The 23,515-nt window shown below is 41.5% G+C and overlaps 1 protein-coding gene across 4 annotated transcripts in view; it reads right to left on the bottom strand.

Annotated features, from left to right (window-relative positions):
* Positions 1 to 21,635, bottom strand: part of EPSTI1 (epithelial stromal interaction 1) — a 98,204-nt gene extending 76,569 nt beyond the window's left edge. The window contains exons 1-4 of one of the 4 annotated variants that reach the window (XM_023251861.2): positions 21,291 to 21,635; positions 4,350 to 4,408; positions 2,272 to 2,355; positions 183 to 256 (exon numbers count right to left, since the gene is read on the bottom strand). In XM_023251861.2, the coding sequence (XP_023107629.1) occupies positions 183 to 256; positions 2,272 to 2,355; positions 4,350 to 4,408; positions 21,291 to 21,469 (396 nt within the window). In that variant the 5' untranslated portion in view covers positions 21,470 to 21,635. The remainder of the gene's footprint in view (positions 1 to 182; positions 257 to 2,271; positions 2,356 to 4,349; positions 4,409 to 21,290) is intronic. The other 3 variants (XM_006927315.5, XM_011290734.4, XR_006595028.1) reach the window with 3 other exon arrangements.
* Positions 21,636 to 23,515: the final 1,880 nt, after the last annotated feature.

The following is a 23,515-nucleotide window of genomic DNA, read 5'->3' as shown; positions in this document are numbered from 1 at the left end:
ATAAGAAGTCTAGAGAGTCGTCTCTTCATTTCTTACTTCCTGACTTCTTTGATTTTGAGAGTTTCCTTTTGTAATTGGTTTCAAGGTTTTATGCTTTTGGTAAATGTATTATTTCATGGCGACTGAAAGTGCCAGTACTCAAATTCCTTGCCAAAACTGAACTAAAAGAGACGGATCCTGACCTTTTGTTGGTATTTCGATTGCATCAGTTGGAGTTGTTGTTTCTGCCTGACTTCGGCTTCCGATTGGCTTCCACCTACAGGGAAAAAAGTCACAAAGGTGAAACATGAATATTAAGCTGAAATGTCAGCCATCAGAGACTAATTAATACATGATAAGTCTACGCCAGGAGTTTCTTTAACATTTTCATGCCCCTGGAAATGAGGATATAAACAGTTTTCTTAACAAGACATTAGAGAATGGGAATTTCTTAAAAGAGAAACATGCTCTGGACAGAGCATGGTACCATATGCCTAAAAGGAGAGGAGAATCCTACAAAGGTTTTCAGTCATGTGGGTAGTCACGTCTTCACTTAGACTGAATTTACACCTGAAGGTACATGCTAAATAGTGCCGTTCTTAAATACTCTAGAACATTCCTCCTACTTGAGGATGGCCGTTCCTTAGCCTACTCAGGCTGATGATGCTTTGCTTTGCTTGTCTTGTCTTCTCCTGACCCTACTGCCTCATTCTTTAGTAGCATAGTGTCGGAAATCCTCAGGGGTCTTGCCACCGGAAAATTACATAGTCTTTATAACCAGGTTTTTAAAACTACTAATATTTTAGTTAGTGACTGTCAATCCATACCCCTTAGTTTTCTTTCTTGAGGCATTCAAGGGAAAAATATGGAAGTGAGATTATTTGCCTATTCTCTCTTAAACCTAAAATAATTCGGGGACAGAAATCCTTGCAGCTTGCCAATCATCTAAGAATTGCTGTTTAGGGATTTCTTGGTGTTTATGCAAGCTTGGTATGTGTATTATAAAGATTCCTTTGAAATGATTCTCTGGTGCTTTGGTCACTAAAAGTGTCAGTTCTCTGAAAGATTCATTCGCACAGAAGATGCATTAAAACAATTTGCATTCACTGTAGTTTTTGTAATTGAACTGATAAACACACCACGGAGACATTTATTCTGAGTCCCAAAAGATATATAAGGCCTAGTTGGTTGTGGCCCTTCGGTCTCTGTTGTGGGGAACGGGGGAAAGGGAAAGAAACAGTGAGGAATATGGAAGCTATTATCTAATGTTACAGCCACTGTCAGTATCTCCTGGAACTATTCCAGTATTTTAAAGGGTAGATGAATAGGGGAGGAGTGGAGAGTTAAAACAAATAAAGAAAGGGGCTCTTAGGTGGCTCAGTTGAGATCCAGACTTCAGCTCAGGTCAGGATCTCACAGTTTGTGAGTTCAAGCCCCACGTGGGGCTTGCTGCTGTTAGCACAAAGCCTGCTTCAGATTCTCTGCCCCCACCTCTCTGCCCCTCCCCCACTCATGCTCTCATGCATGTGCTCGCTCTGTCTCTCTCTCAAAAATAAATAAAAACATTTAAAAAAAGAAATAATGAAAGTCAGATGTCTAAGAATGTGAAGGCTTTGTTCCAAACTCATCTCAAAGTTTCATGTATTCTAGGATTTTCTTTTTTACCTCCTAGACGCTTGTGAAATACAATGGAATGATAGTGATAATCCCATTACATTCACCCATTAAATCATTTCCGAATTAGCTTATTTTTACCTTTGTCCTGGAAAAAATACTTTCCTAAAACTATCGTGACAGTAAGTAACCCCTGACTCTAATGCATTTGTTGTTAATGAAATCTGTGGGAACCATGTATCCAGTCACTCTCATCTTCGTTTTAGAATTGAATCTCCGTCTGTTTTTTTTCCCCCTCCATTAGCATTCAATACTGCCAGGATTAATATGCTTGTGATAGCTTTTACTCCCGTCCTGTCGAGTGCTATGACAAGGCATATGCAGCGTCCCAGGTACTTTCTTCAGAAGTGATCCTCTAAGAGACTCTAAATTATTCAGCAATTAAGCCATCACTTTATTCCCACATAACTGGGGCATCATACATTTGCTTCTCGCAGAAGATCCAAAACAACATACCTGCATCCCTAAGAGTTTCAAGTTTAAATGCATTGTATTCCAAGCAGCACAATGACCCCCAAACCAATAACGCACGTTCAAAGACAGATGCAGGCAAGGCGCTAACAGGATCCCTGGGTGGCCCTGTCTCCCCCGATCCAGGCACCTGGTTTACTGGCTTACCTAAGCGCCTTGGGGCCAGGGTAACGGGCTTTGCTCGCTGTTGTTCTCTCCACTTCTCAAGATTTTCCAGCTCTTTCTCAGCAACTAAGCCAGGTGAGAAATGTCAAATCATCGATGATTAGAGTGTGAAAACAGTTCCGTTGATAGCACAAGAAACAAGCACCAGAGGGCAATTAACTCCCTGCAAGCATGAGTGCACAAAATAGCCAGGAAAGGAAGGCACCCTTTGGGGCGACGCTGCGCCCACCCCTGAGGCGCTCTCTCTCTCTCTCCAAGAGTATGAACTGAAAGTCCAAATTTGGAAAATCCTGACCTCTTACTAAAATAAAGGAGTTTTGTTTTTCCTCTCATTCTGGCATTTTTAAAACCCTAGATCCAATTAGCTTTTTGAATTTTCTATAGAGAGTGTGTACAAAACTAGAATATTCGTATGTCAGTAAGAACTCTTTGCACACAGTAAACAAAGCCCCAGAGAATTCTGATGCCCACGGCACTGTGTTTCAAACGTCCCCCAAGCTTACCGCAACTAGGAGTGAGGGCTCCAGCCCCTTGCACTCCATTCCACCAGGCAGGAAAGCCTCCTCTAGGTGGAGCAGTGCTCACTGCCCAAATAACACACTCTGCATGACAGCAGGGGGCGCCCGAGATGCTAATTCTGTTCTTCAGTGCGCATCCAGATCTCCCCCACCTTAGACCCCATTGTTTCAAACGTCCATATGTAGTATTTTTAATTGGGGGGGGGCGGGAAACTTCTGAAACATACCCCAAATCCAGACCACACTAAGGCATAAATTCCTGGAAAGTATTTAAATCACAAGCTCGTAAAATGCCAGAACCTTTGGGACTCAGTTGGGTCGCTGGTTCAGTTGCTGGCAATACCCACAGTCTCTGCATAGCTGTGACCGTCATACTCTGCATTGATGCAGGTGTACCATCCAGGGTGCAACATGTCTGGTGGAGACTCAAGTCTCTAATTTAGACACCTGCTTCCCTGTTGTGCCTGTATGTCCATTCTTAGTCACAATATTAAATTTCCTATCAAGATCTAATACAGGAGAGGGACGCCTGGATGGCTCAGTCAGTTAAGCATCTGACTTCGGCTCAGGTCACCATCTCACAGCCTGTGGGTTTGCGCCCCGTGTTGGCCTCTTGTGCTGACTGCTCAGAGCCTGGATCCTGCTTCAGATTCTGTGTCTCCTTCTCTTTCTGTCCCTACACTACTCACACACACACACACACACACACACACACACACACACACTCTCTCTCTCAAAAATAAACATTAAAAAATTTTTTTTTAATTAAAAAAAAAAAGATCTAATACACGAGAGCACAGAATGTCAGCGCTAGCCCCACAGCTTGAATTGAACAGGCCTCATAACTTCTTTGTGAACTGGTTGAACTTGAGTTCTCCATCTACCTCTAAGTTATAATGCTGTAATTTAAATGGCAGCATTTATTTTACGGTACAACTTCAAACAGGCTCTGCACCCACTAGGTACAAGGAGGGCAAAAATGAGTAAAGTGTAGTCCCTGCCCTCAAAGAGGTTGTAATCTAGAACAAGGAAATGGACGCTCTCAAATAAAAACAGCTGAGGGCAGACTCTGATACTTGCAAAATTATGGGAGCACAGAGGTTAAAGAAAAATTCCATTAAGAAGGGATGGGACAGGACAGATCAAGAAGGGGACAGATTATGTCATGATCTGTTTCATATATAACTCATCTGCTCTGCAAGTATTCATAGTCCTGTAAAAATATCTGCAGTCAACCCAATTTCATGGGAACTAGATAATTTATTGGCAATAGATGTGAAATTGTTTAAGTCCAACAGAAATCTGAGATTTGCCATTGTGCTATGAGTTCTGCTATTAACATAGAGAAACTAATTTAGAAGGATTAACAATAGAATAATTTTAAAAGCTATAATTAAAGCTGCTAAAGTTAAAAAAAGAAAAAACTCTGTAAGATGTGGTGAGTCTATTCGTACCAGAAAATAAAACTATACACCAAAGTAAATCAATCCTACTCTCTAAGATGAGAAGCATTCTGAATGTTAAATGAATAAATATACATACTCCTTTGTATCTGATTTCTTCGGTTTTCATTTGGTGTTATCAAGGTATATGCGCCTGTGCTGGAATAAAGAGGAAAAAAATCATCAGGAAATTATCATGAGAAACGAATACATATAACTTCCAGACACTCTTGCTGCTAATATACTGTATTTATGATCATCACCATCAAATAGGTACTGTGGAAGATAATCTTCTTAAGACCCGGCTCTGTTCTCTGGGAGGTTACAATCTAGTTGTCAAGTAAAACGAGTACACATGGCCAAATATGGAAATATAAAGCAACTGATCAAGACCGACAAGTGACTGCGTCCCAGTTCGCTCTAGTAAACTGTCTTTGTAGGGATCCACCGTTCCTCCAGGTGGCACTCAGGGGCAAGTCCCTTTGAGATGGCGTTAGCCAGGCATTCTCTTCCATCATGACCCACGTTGGGAGTACAGAAAACATTCATGCATTCTTTGGTCCTACAAACTGGAAATCCATGCCACTTGCAACACAGCCACCTTCTCTTCATGACCCATCTGAGTGGCCATGTGGCCACATCTTGTGCTTCCAGGCTCTGACTCTCCTAGGCATGGATCTACTAGGTCTCCTCTTCTCCTGGGGACACAGATAGAACATAATCAGGAGCTCAGAGAAGCATCCTTGAAGCATTTTAATTCATGGGGTGCGGATCTGGGAAGATGGCATTTAACCAAATATACACAGCACTGAGATTCCAGGAGGCTGTTAAAATACTGTGAGCTTTTGAGGGCTGGAACTTGACTGATCTGTACCCACCCAGCCTCTGGCACAATGCCTGGCACAGGGTACCTGCTTGAGGACTGTGGGCTGAACTGAAATGATGCCACAGACCGAGTCTGTAAATCTGTTTGGCAGGGGGAGAGAGGCTCTTCTTTGAGATGATGGATGTGGCCCCACAAGAGCACCAATACCTCACAGAGCAACAGACTGCAGCATATGTGTGGGTACAATTTTAGGGGGAATGCTATGAATAAACACAATCAGCTTGTAAGTGAAGGTTGTTTTTTTTTAAAACCCCAGATACTCTTAGAATTCTCTCTCTTCAACACAGAATGTACAATTTCAAAGGACAAATTAGCAAAGATTGAACAGTAGAGGCCAAAAGTGCTGATTAACAGAAGTCATTTCTTCCTTATCTTGTTATTTTCCTAGCAGTGAGACTTCAGCCTGCTTCAAACTGGGCTTTAATTTTAGACTTGTAAATGGGAAGTGTACAATCACCTTTGCATGCAAATGGGGCTGCAAGATGCCCAATTACCTAACATATATCAGCAGACATTGCATTTGTAGCCTCACATGCATACAACGTTATGAATACAAAATGAGGAGGCTGCTACTGAAAATTAATCCCTTGTCCATTGCATATTCTTTGTTCACCCTAAGAAAGATTTTTCACTCCTCAATTCACAGGAGCTTGGGAGCTGCAATTCTGTGGGTAATGGCTACACACTTGAATATGATGCAATGGTGAGCCATTGTACAGAGCCTTAAAGATGAAACGCAAGGTACTGGATTTAAATGCTCGCCGTGACATGATTGCACAATCCTTCAAGTCTAGCAACATCGTGGCACAGAGCTTCTCGCCATCCCAGGGATTTGACTCTACATTGATCAGCAGTTCTCAAACTTTAGCACGCATCGGAATCACCTGGAGGGTCAGTTAAAGCGCAGAGTTCCTGATTCAGTAGGTCTGGGGGCGGGGGCAAGGGGTGAGAACTGGCATTTTTAATAGTTCCCAGGTAATGTTGATTTTTTTTTTTAACATCCATTTATTTTTGAGACAGAGAGAGACAGAGCACGAACGGGGGACGGTCATAGAGAGAGGGAGACACAGAATCTGAAGCAGGCTCCAGGCTCTGAGCTGTCAGCACAGAGCCCGACGCGGGGCTCGAACTCACGGACCGCGAGATCATGACCTGGGCCGAAGTCGGACGCTTAACCGACTGAGCCACCCAGGCGCCCCAATGTTGATGTTCTTGATCTAGGCACCACACTATGAGAACCACTGCTGTAGATCAATGAAGTTATATTTGAACATTTAGACTGATGGGAATTCAGGGATTAAATCATTGATAAAGATATAGATACAGATACACACCGAAGGTCACGAGGTTAATTAAGCAATGGTACTCAGACTCAAATGCAGGACTTTTGTTTTAGATTAGGTGGGTGTTTGAAGCTAACCCTTCAGCTTGACACAGAGAGTAGAAGATACGATCGTCACTCATTTCCAGCCTCTTGATAGACTTCCAAAGTAACCTACTTTACTGAGCACCTATTTATGGACTCACATTAAGGGGTTTGTGAAGAATGAAGGGAGATGTGAAAAAGCAGACCAACCACTTTAATGGAGCTTATATTTTAGTTAGGAACAATTTCTGAAGCCTCTGGAGCATACCACAAGAATATCCAAACAAGTGTCAAAGTAAGAGGACATTAAGTAGAAATTCAAGGTGGGAGACAGTCACAGAGGGATAGAAATGAGAAGTATAGCCAGCTGAGGTTTAAAAGACAGGGTCTGAAATGGCCAAAGAAGGGTTCCTTTGCTAGGGTTTTACCAAGAGCAGCTTCACAGAGAATTTTCCAAGTCCCATGGGCCTCCCTTATGCCCAAAATTTAAATTTCGTTAAAGATCTGGGAAGAAAAATCATTCTATAGGTAAAAGATCTTATTCCACAATATCTAATCTGAATATGTTCAAGTCTGATAACATCACAGTAGCATCTTTAGTTTTAGGAATAGAACTGCGGTCAATCTATTGCAATTTGTGTAGCCTACACGTACCCAGACATAGTGTGGGGCCATGAAAAGAGGGAAAGAATTATCCAACCCTAAATTCAAAGCCTTTTAACTTGAAAGCCTTTTAACATAACCCCAGGCTCAAGGAGAGGTCCCAGTAATAAATGTTTCATGTTAGAGAATTCCTTAGTAACCTTCTTAGTAACATTTTCTGGGCTGAAATTGCCAAATCTGAAACATAATATTCAGAAGAAAGCATGGCAAGTATTTGGGCTTCTAGTCCTCTGACTTGCTATGGAAAGAGGAGCCTACTTCTAAGGATCTGCTTTTTAGGTTTTTTTATTATCATGTGGCAGAGAGTAATGCCTTGATAGATACAAATATCCGTCCCTTCTCTCCTCCCTTTTTCTTGACATGAATAACAAGTATAACTTATTCATGTTTTCAGCCAATTAATTTCCACCCACAGCAAGGGCCTCTGCTGTTTTAACCTGCACGTCTTCCCTTTCAACAGCCTGACTCTCAAAGATGCTGATCCAGACAAGCCCAACCTGCCTATATTTTGTATTCTGGGCATTTCCCGATTAAGCAACATTCAAGCCACTGAAGTAAATGTATATCTTTGAAAATGAGTTTCCTTAATTACCTCATTGAAATTTAATGAAATCTCGCAATTTGTAAGATTATTTTCACTTTCCAACGGCACACATCCAGGAGACATACTGAGGGAGAACATATAAAGAAGAGCAGAAGACAAAGAGAAAATGTGTTCCTGCACCATACAAAAAAAAATAGAGAGAAGAAAAATATATTTAAGAAATGTTCTTCTTGCAAGGTCTCTCCCGAGCTACACGATTGCTTCTCTCGTGTCCATTCTTGCACAATTTTTATAACATCTCATCAATAAACACCCTATGAAAATGTTATGCTGAAGTTATGAAAAATATCTTGGCTGGCTAAAAGTATTACATAAATATATCCCCTGGTGTGTACAAACTGCAGCAGATGTAATTTAAATTTCTAATTAGGAACAACACTGGTTTGACTGAAAAAGAAACATAGGAGCAAAAATTCAGAAACAGAAGATTAAGTAACAAACAGATCTTTTCAAGCAGTATAGGAGACATGTAAAGTCTACCATTCTTCAAAAAACTAGTTTGAGGTTTTCTGAGTTCAAGAAAACCTTAACCTTGCATGAACTTGAAAAAAAAGATTTTTGGTTAATCAAAGGCACTGGATTTTCTTGCTATGGCTTTCCATATTGGTTTTTGTTATATGACCTTCAATATAGGCATCCAAAGCTTACTGTTTTTAGCCAACATGTGTCAAAACTTGAAGCATTCAGGTTTCCAAAAGTTTGATAAACAGACCATATTCCCAAGAAAAACAAAAAATAACAAGATCCGGCTGAGTAAATCATACTTAACCACTACACCTGTTACACCAACCCTGATCCAGCACTCCACAACTCCAGTGAGGAAGGGCTCATGAATTCTTTGACCTCAAAATCTGCAGAGCCCAAAACACTGTCTACACATCCAAGAAGCTGATGTGAAGCAAGTTAGTTCTTGAACCCACAGCTTCTGGTGGACAATTGAATAGATACCCAGAGGGCAGAACAGACACCCAGAGGGAAAAGATCCGCAAGAGATCACAGGTCATCAGCACCTTTGTGCATAGAATAACTTTATGGAAAGTCGAAAAGGTATACACACACACACACACACACACACACACACACACACACATCCTCCATCCCAGCATTCCTATGTAGGCTCGTGGTTTAGTGGGAGATGGAAAATTTATGCAAATGAGAAAAAAGTGCTCCTTTCAGGTAGAGGTAACCCTACACTAGGGTGCATGGTTTGGTATGTATTTCAGCTCCAAATTACTACCTTAGCCAGACAAGTTTGTGTAGTTACCAACCTGCACAACCATACAGGGTAGACCTGAAAGATGTCACGTTTCATCACTTAAAACACATATACAGACATAAATGATAAGGGCTTTGAGAAAAGCAAGAAGGATTCACTCTAAAGATACAAAGAATATATATGAAACATAGTATTATTGAGACTCACCATCTTTAAGAGGCCAAAAACTAATGATGGGAGTGGAGATGGGGACCAACTGTTAGGTATACTTGCAAAATGTATGAAATTGAATTCATATTTTCAGAACATAGAGATGTTGGATCTGGGACTTGATTTGAGCCTACGTGCAAACTACTTGCTTAACCTAACAAGCTAACCTTAGCCATGTTACTGTTTCATAGATACTGGCAAAAGCCACGAGACTCCTGGGTCAGAGATAAATGCAAGGCATGAGGGATTTTTATCTAAATCTCTGCATAAAACATTTAAAAACAAAATTCATCTTTTATTTCTGATTTTGAAAGACATATGCTTATAGAAGAAAATCACAAAATATATTTTTAAGTATTTAAAAGGCACTCATAATCCGACGCCTCAGGGATCACAATTAGTTTCATTTGACTGAATTTCAGTCCAATCTATATTCTGTACATATTATTACACCGTTGCAAACATATCTTAAGTCCAATTTTATGTCTTACTTTCACTTGTAGGTGCTTTCCCAACTATTCATGTAACAAGCTTAATATTAGATGGCTACAGGGGCGCCTGGGTGGCGCAGTCGGTTAAGCGTCCGACTTCAGCCAGGTCACGATCTCGCGGTCCGTGAGTTCGAGCCCCGCGTCAGGCTCTGAGCTGATGGCTCAGAGCCTGGAGCCTGTTTCTGATTCTGAGTCTCCCTCTCTCTCTGCCCCTCCCCCGTACATGCTCTGTCTCCCTCTGTCCCAAAAATAAATAAACGTTGAAAAAAAATTTTTTTAAAAAATATTAGATGGCTACATAGTATTTCACAACATGGATGCGTCATAATGTAGCCACTCAACTATGTCAGGTGTTTCAACTGTTCACAGTTTTAAACAATACTGCACCGTGTACAAAGCATAAAAATACAGCTTTGCACAGAATATTAACCAGAACAAAACTCTAAAACAATAAATAAACAATAGTCCTCAAAAATCAATACTTTGAACAGGAATGTGGACATTTAAATTTTTCTTCCTTAGCTATCTCATTTGCATTTCCAAAATCCCAGAAACAGTATGATCAAATGATTAATTTCTGTTCTGGTGCCTGACTCTCCTCAATTCTTAAACTAGGAGAGATGCTGGCCCTACCCAACCATTGATTTTGCACCTCCTTCTTATTAAATGGCACCTTTGTATTATTCAGCTTCACAAAGTACCCAATTAAAAGACTACAGTCCACAACCTTTTTTATAGCTAGGTGTGACCATGCTATTAAGTTTGGGAAACCTGAAATGTAAGGGGAAGCATTGAGAAAGGTTTCTAGGAAAGTTCCTTTAAATGGAAACAGGCAGGAAAACCTTTTTTTGTTGCTTTCTCCTACCTGGAAGGCTGACGTGGTAGCTGGTGCTCAGACAGGTATCTTGGTCAACAAGGCAACTTGAATATGGAAGGTATGCATCAGAAATGGCAGAAATGGGGCGCCTGGGTGGCTCAACTAGTTAAGCATCTGACTCTTGACTTCAGCTCCGGACATGATCTCACGGTTCCTGAGTTTGAGCCCCACATCAGCACAGAGCCCGTTTGGGATTCTGTCTCCCTCACTCTCTGCCCCTCCCCCACTCTCTCTCTATTATCTCTATCAAAATAAATGAAAAAAAGAAAAGAAATGGTAGAACTGAGGGGCACCTGAGTGGCTCAGTCAATTAAGCATCCAACTCTTGATTTTGGCTCAGGTCATGATTTCACAGTTTGGGAGTTCCAGCCCAGTGTCGGGCTCTGCACGGACAGTGCAGACCTGTTTGAGATTCTCTCCCTCGCTTTCTGCCCTTCCCCCACGTGTGCATGCGCGTGCTCGCTCTCGCGCTCTCTCTCTCTCTCTCTCTCAAAATAGATAAACATTTTTAAAAATGGCAGAACAGAAAGACAAAAGCAATCTGGTGCTCTGGGACTATAAAACCTCCACATTAGTGGTAATCTATTGCCAAACTGCCTGGCTTGAAACCCTAATTCCGTTACGTTCTACCTACAACTTTGGGCAAATTACTAAGTTTTTCTATTTTTTTCACCTGTGAGATGGGGCTAACCACTACCTACTTCTTAGAGTACAGACATAAAGTACTTAGGACAATGCTAGAAAATATATGTTCTATTATGGCTTCCTGTTATTTTTACTACATCACCCGTAGGCTAGCTACCTTCAGACCTCTCTCATAGGCGAGAAACAAATAGACAAAGCCATCTCTGCTCAAGACACCTAATTGGAGATATTGTATTATACATAATTGTAATATAATAATTACATATAACCTATGTGTAATATGACACCTCCTTTACCATATGTAATAAAACCTAGTCCTGAATCATATGCTGCGATTCCATTTCTTTGCCCCATCTTCTTCAACAATGTATGTGAGTTAGTTTTTCTGTCTTTTTACCTCCTGGTTCTGGCATTTGCCACTCACATCTATATCCTAGTTTCTGATTCTTTCCTTTCATCCATGTCTTAGGAGTCATAAGAACCACTACATGAAACAAAGTAGTGTTGATAAATCTCTCGTTAAAGATTAGTATATAGTCTTCTGTAGAAGACAGCATGGTTCTGAGCCCAGGTTTTTTGCTAAATTATTTATTGAGATATAATATTTTTAGGCAAACTGCACAAATCTTAAGTATACAGCTCCATGACAAACTTCCTTTTAATTTATCCAGATTCCAAAAGAATAAAGGAAAAAAGAGAGAGGCATAAAAAACTTTAGAATATCACCTGAAATTATTTTTGTATCTTAAATTTTAAGCCTATAAGCAAAATTAAAACATTAGTAAAATGAAAACCCATATACTATTTACCTATATTTACCGATTGCTCACGTTTGGCCATATTTCTTTCACCCCTTTCATGTTCATTTTTTCTGAACCATAAAAAAGCAAGCTGCAGAGTCATTAGTGCATAACCCTGAATACTTTAACCTGTGTCTCTCAAGAACAAAGACATTCCCCTACTTACACATTAAAAACTATCACACCCAAGGAAATTAATATTACTATGTAGTCTCTGTACAAATTTCTAAACTGTTCCAATTTTTTAAGTATTCTTCCCTACCCCCACCACACCCTGGATCCAATCATGGGTTACACATGCCTGTTTTTTGACAAGTCTCTGTAGACTCCTATAATCCTGGACTGTTTCCTTGACTTTTTTCTTCCTTTCATGACTAACAATTCTGAAGAGTCCAGGTGTGATGGTTAACTTTGTGTGTCAACTTGACCTGGCAACAGGATACCCCGTGTCTGGCTAAACGTTATTTCTGGGTTGTCCATGAGGGTGTTTCTGAAAAATGTAAGCATCTGAATCCATCGTCTGAGTAAAGCAGATGACCCTTCCTCTTGGGGGGGGGGGGGCATCATCCAGTCCCTTGAGGGCCTCAACAGAACAAGGAAGGCAGAGGAAGGTGGAAACCAATCTCAACCTGACTGCTGAGCTGAGACATTGATCTCCTGCCCTTGATACTCCTGGTTCCCAGGCCTTCACACTTAGAGGGGAATGTACACCATGGCTCTCTTGGTTTTAGAACTTCCAACTACACAGTGGCTTTCCTGGGTCTCCAACTTGCAGATGACAGATCGTGGGACCTCTCAGCCTTCATAATTATGTAAGCCAATACCTTATAACCTTATAATAAATTTCTTTATATATATGAAATAATAATCTCTTAATACAAACATATACAATATATAAGCATATTACATATATAATACATATTATATATGTAATAAATATTATATATTTATAATGATAATCTATATAATATATAGTACATATATGTAATCTATTAGTTCTGTTTCTCTAGAGAACCCTAATACACCAGATAAACTGTCTAATAGAATTTATAGAATGCCTCACAATCTGAATGTGAAACATTGATGACTTCCTCATGATTACATAGTCAGGTGAAACGTGGGGGAAGAGTACTACATAAAAGATATTATCCAAGATTCCATTGTTAGAACAAGGGCTGTTTCCTTGCACAACTAAATAATAAATCAATGTGAGAATAGAATCTGCCTGTAAGTTAGCGGGCAATCACATTTTAAAATAAAGATTAGAAAGAGAACATATCTTCTCCTGCCTGTCACTTTCTATTGGCAATAGAAATCAGAAGGCATAATGGCTCTAAGACTTTCTACTTGGCCTAAAGAGTCAAAAAGCACAGCCTACACTTTAAAAATAAATATGTCTTGGGGCACCTGGGTGGCTCAATTGGTTAAGCATCTGACTTCGGCTCAGGTCATGATCTCACAGTCCATGGGTTCAAGCCCCGCACCAGGCTCTGTGCTGACAGCTCAGAGCCTGGAGCCTGCTTCAGATTCTGTGTCTCCTCTCTCTGTTCCTCCCCCACTCATGTGCTCTCTCTCTCTCAAAAATAAACATTAAAATTAATTAATTAATTAATTAAAATGTCATCATATCAAACCATTTGAAGTGTTTATTTCTAAGGATTAGAATTGCAGGGAACTTTCACTTTGTACATTATTTTTGTAATGTTTGAGTTCTTATAATAAGCAGATGTAACTTTATTTTTACAATCAGGGGAAACATTCCAAAAAAAAGAATTTTTTAATGAGGAAATATTTAAAATTAAGACTTCAAGCAGGGGCTCAGATTTGCTTACAAGATTAGGTCGCATAGGATTTCCACTCTCTGGTACACCAGTAAAATATACACTGGGCAATACTAGCCCTTGAGTGTTAATGATGATAAACGTCTTTAGGTTTTCTATCGGATTTTAACAGACTGCCTTTTAAGTTTCATATTTGGGGGGGGGGGGAATTATGAACATTACAGAACAAAGGAAGATCGTCATTAGCTGATTCTCTGATACAGAACAGACCCTTCAAAAGCAGTCTTCATCTTTGATGATTTTTTTTTTCCTGTTAAGCTTTTGTTTCAGATTCAAATAGATTCTGAATAGACGCAATTAACCTTAACAATATGTATAACCTTACAGCATTCTACTGACTTTGAGTTAAGTAACCTTACTGTGTAATTGAACTAAGTTTCTTTTTTCTCATTTCTGCTATGCGTCTACTGATCATTGCAGGTATTATGTATTTTCAGGCTTTCATCATCCTGTTGATTTATTGTTTCACTGTTTTAGCTGTCAAAGACTCTTTGAGAAATGCCCACTCATTTTTGATATTGTATTTGAGCAAAAGTGACTGCGCCCCAAGACTCGGCGGACTGCCAAATGTATTCCATACCGAGGGGTGAAATCCAGTGCAGAAAAGTTGGAAATTCCTTCTAAACACAACCATAATTTCGATCCTCCTGTCTAAACAGGAAGAGAAAGTGGATCTAAGCAAACCAGACTGTCTCTCCTTTCCATCCACTCCAGCAATCTCTTCTGCCACGCACAGAACCATGCTTTTCACACTACACAGGTAACCCACTAATGGTTCATGAAACCAATTTAACGGGCTTATTTTTATTTTTTTTTTTTAATTTTTTTTCTTCAACGTTTTATTTTATTTTTGGGACAGAGAGAGACAGAGCATGAACAGGGGAGGGGCAGAGAGAGAGGGAGACACAGAATTGGAAACAGGCTCCAGGCTCCGAGCCATCAGCCCAGAGCCTGACGCGGGGCTCGAACTCACGGACCACGAGATCGTGACCTGGCTGAAGTCGGACGCTTAACCGACTGTGCCACCCAGGCGCCCCTAACGGGCTTATTTTTAACAAATGAGTGTAGAAAAGGTCAGTGTTCATCACATAGAAGAAAGGTGAGAGTTGTTTTGTGAAGACTTTTTCAGTTATATATAAACTCCTACCTACCCACACCTGTACCAGATCATGAACGTCAGATGCATTGCATACACTAGCCTTTGGTCAGAAGTCTGAAAGATCACCGGAAGGCAGGATGCTGTTGAGGTTGCTCATAAACAGAAACAGTAAGAGAATTATTTTAATGCAAGCCCACCAAGCTGTCATTTAAGAAAAGCTGCAGAGACAAGAGAACCCCCACAGAAACTTCATTCTTGCAAACGACTTCTTTGTCCAAATAATTTTAAAGCTGTACATAAAGGTCACATTACTGTTTGTACAATGCCACTCCCTTTAGCCTGCAGAATTTCCATTTTCTTGATGTGAAAATATGACAATTGATGGAAGCTTAGCTAGCTGCACTCCCACTCCTTCCGCTCTGTATCATGTTCGGGATCTAGACTTAGGTAGATAGACTCAGGTTTGAGTGCTGCTTCTTTTACTAAAAAAAAGAAGCCATGAGACTCCGGGACATCATTTAATCATCAAAGACTCAGTTTCCTCAACTGTAAAGTGGCAAAGTGTTTACTGTATCAAGAAAAAGCAATTATAGGACATGCATAGTACGAGGTCTAGCACATGGTTAAGAGTTCAAGACATAAGAGTTCAAGCTATTGATTGTTATTTCGGTTTTATTCTCTCGGGGTGCCCACTTTGACTATTCTAGGTCACAAGTAATTTACTTTAAGCTACCACAGTATTGGAATGCTTTGCCATACAGCTCATTTCAAAAATAAGTCAGATAGGCAGAGTTCTACTGATTAGTTTGCTAGTAGAATATAGTAATCATTGAGACACCTAACAAACTCATTGAGCCATATAATTATCATTAAGAGTTAAACACTGTTGTTTTACAAACTTTCTGAATGCTTATGAGCCTTGCCTGAAGATTGAGTTATAGTCCTCTAATGAATAGCCATCTATATTGAGCCGTCAAGAAGATTACTCATCGGAATCAATCATAGATTTTTCTCTTCCCATGTACTATTATTTCATAGCACTAAAAGGGCCTGGAGCTCTCCATCCCCAGGGAGGAATAATAACCTGATGCTTTCATGCCATTTAACATCTATAAACAAAAGCTTACTTTCTCAGAGTCATATGAGGATTCAGAAGAGAAATTTGGGGCATTGCGGTGAAGAAGAAATAGTGAAAGCAGTTCTTATAAGTTTGTAAAAACTTGTACTTAATTTAAGACTATTTTATGTAGCCAGTTCAGAATCAAGTGAGGTGAGTCAAGAACATAAGTTTTTGATGATCTGTCTTAGACCTAAGACATTATATTTCAGGATTCAGAATATACTCAACAATTATTCCAATAGTGATGCTCATAAAAATTGAACGCTATAACTTAATGGCTATATGTTCCACTTTATACCCCATCCTATATCTATAAAATGCTTAATACTAATGTTTGACAGTGCTCTTTAAGGAGAAAAGAGAGAAAAATTGGGAAGTGGCCATTAATAAGTGGTCTTATCAAGCCATCCTTTATTTCCCTTCACTGTTCCTTGAGACTTTGAGGACAAAGGGAAAAGGACAAAGGGTATGAGCTACCAGGTTTATTTCCTTCCCTGGAGCACAGCAAACTGGGAAAAGTATTGAAGGTTTGAGTAGGGAAATGAGGGAACTAGAACTGCAAAGGGAGGAAATAAGAAAAAGGAGGGGGTTTCCCTAGTATACTTATATAGCACTTCAACAGCATCGAGTCTAAGCAGTTAGTAATCAGGGCTGTGGTGTATCTGAGAGGCTGTGTCAGCCTGGGTCCTCCAATTCGGAGACATCAGGACAGGGTTAGACATGCAAGATGTTTTGGGGGAAAACGCTTAGGAAGGACCAAAGTGGGATGCGCGTGGGTAGGCAGTGAAAGCCTCAAGAACATGAGCAGGTCTGATACCTATGAAAGGAGAGAGGGGAGGCGGGGATTGAGCGGGAAGAGCCTCAGACTGCTGTATAGTTCTGAGAAAATCTCGGAGAGTTCAGTGGGGAGTCTTCTGGCAAAAGCTGCCCAATAGAGAAGTCCCACATAGGCCAGGAACACGCTTCCATGAGTACCCTGGAAAGTTCGGACACTGGCTGGAAGGGTGCAGAATAAGAGTGCTCTCAGAACAAAGGGCATAATGGACGGTGGCAGCTGGGGCTACCAGTTGACTATGCTCCCCACAGTAAGTTCTTTTGAAGGACATCTGAACACAAAGTTTCCCTGGCTGTCATAGGGGCCACATAAACTCCTGTGGTATAATAAAAGATAAATACTTAGACCTTAACCCTGGTTCCCGGCACAGATCTCCAAAAATCCTTGGGATTCCACGTGATAAGAGTGTTGATTATATGCTAACGAGAGGACCCCAGAATGCTTCAGGATAGGAGTGATTTGCCAGGAAAACCAACCATGAGATTAGAGGATGATTTAATCGACTATGCCTGTGTAATGGAGCTAAATAAAAATTCTTGAATAAGGACTGAGGAGCTCCCAGAATGGTGAACACATCCAAGTGTGGAGAGGGTGGCCCACCTAAACAAGGCCTGGAAGTTCTGTGCAATGCCCCACCCTCCTACCTTACCCTTGCATCTGTCCCATTTGGTTGTTCCTGAATTGTATCCTTAATAATAAAACTGTAATTGCAAGCACAACAGTTTCCATGATTTCTCTGATTCGTTCTAGAAAACTAGGGGAAGAGAGGTCACGGAAACCCCCACATCTGTAGTCAGCCAGGCAGAAGTGTGGGTAGTTTGGGGACCCCATTTGTGGCTGGTGTCTGAAACGGGGGCAGTTTTGTGAAACTGAGCTCTAACCTGTGGGGTCTGCACTACCCAGGTAGTGTCAGAACTGAATTGAACTGAAGCTGGTTGGTGCTGGAATAATGTGTTTGATGTCAGAAAAAAAACCACACGCCTCCTAACCAGCCTGTAGACTGCGGCGCAAACATCACTTCTTGGTAATGCTTCTCCTGCTCCCAAGACGAACTCAGACCCTGGCTTTCCTTTATAGTGCATATCGTGTTATTCCTATAATTATCTAATAACTGTGTGCCCCATCAATTAGACTATAAGCCATATAAGGGCTTATCTCTTGTTGAGTAGTTATTTGTCCCTGAATTCGTAATTAAATATCCAGAGCTAGAGATCCTCTCTTCCTACAGGATTGTTGTGAGGACTGAGTTCATATACATAACACACTTTCACATGTTAACTGTTACATATGTTATTTTATTGCTTATCTTTAACTCTCTTCAGTTCTCAGCATAAAGTAGGCCACAAATATGTTAATTTATATACAAATTCAGTTCACCTGATGTTAAAGTAAATTGTATAGCAAAATTCCACGTTATAGGTTCATTTTCAGAATATCTTTTTATTTACTTTAAATGGCATCAAGCTAAAGGACTATTTCCGGGTATGATTATAGACAAGTACCTGAACTGAGGGAACCCTGTGTTGCTTTCACAAGCAAGAGTCTATTGCCCAGAATTGGGTAAAGTCAGGTGAAAAATCTCCTTCTTCATATATAAGATTAAAACCATGCTTTAATCATATACTTATCTAGAAATTATATAAGTGAGTGGGAGATATTTACAAAAAAGCAAAATATTGGGGCGCCTGGGTGGCTCAGTTGGTTAAGCATCCAACTTTAGCCCCGGTCATGATCTTGTAGTCTGTGGGTTCGAGCCCCATGTCAGGCTCTGGGCCGACACTCAGAGCCTGGAGACTGCTTTGGATTCTGTGTCTCTGTCTCTCTCTCTCTCTCTCTCTCTCTCTCTCTCTGACCCTCCCCTGCTAGTGCTCTCTCACTCTCTCTCAAAAATAAACAAACATTTAAAAATTTTTTTTTACAAAAGCAAAATATTGAAAGGGACAGTGAAGGTAAATTGTTACTTTGGATTCGAAGTATATATAAGCCTTTCTTCTCTTTAAATCTGTGTAAATTGCTTATGATACCTAGGGACAAGATAAAAATCACCAACTAAAAATAATTGGGAAAGCCAACATGAATTAGCACTTATAATTATTTAAATCCAAACATAGTCAAGAACACAGCCTTGCCTTAGAGTCTATTTGGAGGTTCTCAGGAGTCATTTAAGATATTAAGAGATTGCCTTAACATCTCCACATGGAAGTAGGTGTTTTAAACCAGTGTGTTTTTACAATGTACAAATACTCCGCTTCAGGGTGACGGCACAGTACTTGATCAATTAACACCTGTTAAATGAATTTAAGGTTGTCAGCATCCCACATTTACTGGACATTTCCTTCCTGCCAGGCATGAAGTTCTGTTTTACGCATACACCTACACACAAATAAAGAAGCCCTCAGAGGTTGGTATTATCTCATTTTAAGTAATGAGGAAACTGAGGCATAAAGTCCTTGAGCACCTTGCTGAAGTTCAGAGAGCAAGTAATGGCAGAATGAGAACACGGAGTCCGGCATCAAAGCCCATGCTCCTGTGCCCTCACTGGCACTTCCCTAAGGAATTAATGGAAAGATGTGCACAATACAAGGCGAAATCCCAATCCTTTGTCATGTAAATAAGCGCATATTGAGAATGAACAAATGAAGCTTATTAAGCACTTCTTCCTTTTTCTCTACTTCCCACCAGAAAATGCTATAATTCCGCTCCAAAAAAAAAAAAAAAAAAAAAGAATAAAGCCCTCTTTTAGGGTTTGTGTGTGCATTTTACTAAGATATTATTTACCATTCAACCATTTTCCTTGGTTTTCCAGTTCCATTAAAGGATACAAGTGAGAATAAACAATAGAAGTGACTAATGGAGATGTAAGAATTCGGAGTGGTCCAAACAGGATCTCCTCTACTGAACACCTAAAAGGGAATGACTCTTATAACGTTCTACTTACTGCAACCGGTTCGCATTTTTTAAAAATAAAAGAGCTCTGTGAAAGCCAACTCTCCCATGTACTCTCTAATGGTCTATCGGCAAATCTTAAAAATCACAAAATAGTATGCAGTGAGGTCTTCAGGTATTGAGGCCTGGACAATGAATTAGAAAACCGCCCCTTTCCGAGCAATTTGGTCCAGCAAGATTCTGGGGATGTTGACAGCCAAAAAAAAAAAAAAAAAAAAAAAAGAAAGAAAAAAGAAAAAGAAAAAACAGATAGATGCAAATGCTAATATTTATGAGATGATATGAGCTTGCAAATAAATGATTGTATCTAACTAGATGCTAACTTTAACAACAAAAAGGCACGTAAAGGGTGTTCATCATCAACCTGAGACTGTATGCCCATGACCTCTGCTACATTAAATGCTACAGCTTACTGAGATTACTTGAATTTAATGAACCTCTATCGTAGTAAGACACCTCTCATTCCGCAAAGGTGACAAATGCGGCAATCTCTGACTGCAACCACCCGGGTCACCCACCCCATCTAAGGGCAACCCTAAGTGGAATAATATCAAAAGCCCAGTACTCATGACTTCTTTCAAAGTTAAGGGATAAAAGAAAAGTTACTGTTTACGGGTCATATGGTGATATACTGTTCCTTGGCAACCAGCAGGTCTTTTGTGCGACAAGTTGATGGAAAGGGGGGAACTGAAAATGAAACTATTCAGAGGATTCCAATGCACAGAAGCAGCACTTCCGGAGCCCTGTGTAGCCATACTATCCTGTTAAAGAAGCTCCTTCCATTGGGAGGAAAGCGAGGATTACTGACGCGGGGTAACAAACGTTTTCAGGGTACCAACTGTAGACTCTGAACCAAAGACCAAGGTCAAGGTTACCTATATGACAGGAAACCCTGCGGCCACTCTCGACCTCACCCGGTCCCACTCCTCTGGTCCTAAGAGGTCATTTATCTGGGAACTTGGTTGAGATGCAAGCGTGCTCCCAGAGCCAGCATTTGGAGCATCTACCCCATAACACATTCCCTCTCCGCCCTTGCCCCGGCAGCTGACGCGGAGACACCACTTAAGGGCATCGATGGTTTAAACCAGGAAGGAAAACAATAATTCATGCTAAAGAGTAGGAGTTCTGGAGACACCTGTAAAGTTCGTAGGACGCTCAGGCGAGTTCTCCACACGTCTTTTCAATCCTGTAGCCAGCCACGAGAATCGCAATGTTCTTGAAAGGAACGAGAGCTGTTATTTAGCAAAGAACCGCAGACTGGCACACTCAATTTATAAGGTAATAATTCCTGAAAGCTTTTGGGTAGGCAAACGAGCCTGCACTCTCTCAGAAACCCCGCTACTGGGCCCCCGTGGTTTCAAACTCCGATGATCAAGAAAGTGCTCGCCGAGTCTGTCTGAGGTCTGGGCTCCCGCCCCCAAGCCGGGTTGTTAAGTACTTACCACCGCTGGCCGGCGAGCCGTGGGCTCTCCTGCGAAGGGCTCTGGGGGGTCGCCTGCGAACCCGGTCTGGGACCTTGCAGCTGGCCCGGCTCCCGAGGCCGCCCGGGGGGCTCCCGGGCCGGGCGGGGGGCGGGGGGGGCGCCGAGCCCGGAGCCCACCACCCGAGTGCGGGTGAACATAGCTCTGAGTCCGCGGGTGCCCGGCCGCCGCTGCGGCGGGGACGCGGGCTGGGGCGCCTCGGGAGTCTCGAGATGAGATTCGAAAGGGCAGGGGCAGCGGTTTCAACAGCTTGAGTTTCGATTTCCCGCCAGCGGCGGCAGGTGCGCCCGCCCCCGGGGGACTTCCCCATTCGGGCTCCACTCGGGCGCCCTCTGACCTCAGCGCGGGTGAAGGCTCTCGCTGCGCCGCCCTGGCGGGGAGAAGTGAGCCTGCTCCGCCCCTACCCGTGCTGGTTCAAGGTCTCCAAGACACCTTAGAGGATAATGAAGAGACCTGTGGTAGCCGCAAGGGGACTAGAACCCTCAAAGGTACTTTAGGGCTGTGTAATAGGTAACCCCTAATTTGAGGTTACTGCTGGAAATTTGAGACCCTGAACAATAGATTAACCTTGGAACGCCAGAGATTAGGTGAATAAATAAAATCATCTGAACAAAATTTTGCCTTACGTTGTTGTGCACATACATTCAAGTTAAAGGAAATGTGAAGTGGAATCAAAAGCCAAAAGTGAAATCAAAAGCCAAAGAAAGCCCAAAAGAGGGGAAGCAAGCTCTTGTTATTTATGATGGCGGCATTAGCGTTTGCTTACGTGTCTCCTACCACATAGGTTATGGGAGGAAAGAGATCTCTCTCATTTTTGTATAGCCAGCATTAGGACAGTCACGATCAACCCACTACACATCAGAATCGTCTGGGAGCTTTCTAAAAATATGGATGCTGAGACTCACCCCCCAGACCTACAGATACAGAGTCTTGCAAGTCCAAATTTGGAAGGAAAAAAATCTCCATTCCATAGTCGAACCATTGCCCAATGTCTTGCACAGACCGGGTATGAAACTAATACTTCTTGAATGTTTGATCAATTACTGAGCAAGGCTGCCTGGAGAATCATTGCTGCCTAGCCCTCAGCTTGCCCAAGAATTTGCATTTCTAACAAGTTTCCTAGAGATACCCATGGGGCTGGTTTGGGACCACCTTTCGAGAACCCTGCTGTGGGCAACGTGGGAGGCACAGAAGGTTTTTCCCTAGGGCAGTTGTGTAATAATATGTTTGAGAAAGTTCTATCAGCAATGTGAAAGACAGATTGAAAAACGAAGAGGCTGAAATCTGAGAGAGAAACTAAAAGCCTAGTTATTATAATCTAGGTGGGAAATCTGAGCTAAGGCAACAGCATGGGAAGTAGGAAGGAGGGGACAAAACCCGTGACGTTCCAAATGAAAGGTTAACATAGTTGGATTAAAAAAAAAAAAAAAAAAAATTAGATGCAGAAGGGACCTGAGCTCCAGAGGTAGCAAATGGGACAGATGGGGAGACAGTTTGTACAGTACTCTGAAACCCAGCTCTGCCACATACCGGCCCCATGACCAAGGACAAGTCACTCAATTCCCTAGAGGCCCAGTTTCCTGATCTGCATTATGTGGAATGAAGTTACAATATGTACCTTGTGGGATACTGTGAGGAATAAAGAGACAATCCACATCAACACTTCTCAAATGCAGTTGATTTTGCCTCCAGCAGACATTTGACGATGCCTGGAGACATTTTTTGTGAAGCCTAGAAGGGGGAGAGGGGTATGTCTACTGGCATCTAGTGGGTAGAGGCCAGGGATGCTGCTAAATATACTGTAATGGACTGGGCAGCCTCCCAGAACAGAGAATCATCCTGCCCAAAAAGTCAATAGTGCTGAGGTTGGAAAATCCTGATCTAGGTAATATGCCTAGCTTAGAGTCCCAGTAACTTAATGGTTGCTGTTTGATGGTAACTGTAAGGTTTTAGCTTTGTGTATAGGAGGAAAGCGGAACCATTCATCAGTAACCAAGAGGAGGGACAGGTTTCTGGCAAGGGTGAAAGACTTTGATTGGGGAACTTCCAGGTTGTAGGTGCCTGTAGGGTGAGAAAAGCAGTTCCAGAGTCCCCCCAAAAGTGGATCTGGGTGATCTTCCTGGAGGCAATTTTCTTCAAATTGCCAACTGCTGGGAAAATACCACTGGAACTTTTATTTCAGAGGA

This window comes from Felis catus, chromosome A1 (assembly GCF_018350175.1).
Source record: "Felis catus isolate Fca126 chromosome A1, F.catus_Fca126_mat1.0, whole genome shotgun sequence".
Classification (NCBI taxonomy): Eukaryota; Metazoa; Chordata; class Mammalia; order Carnivora; family Felidae; genus Felis; species Felis catus.
Note: the sequence above shows the minus strand (reverse complement) of the source record. Positions and strands in the feature narration are given on the sequence as shown.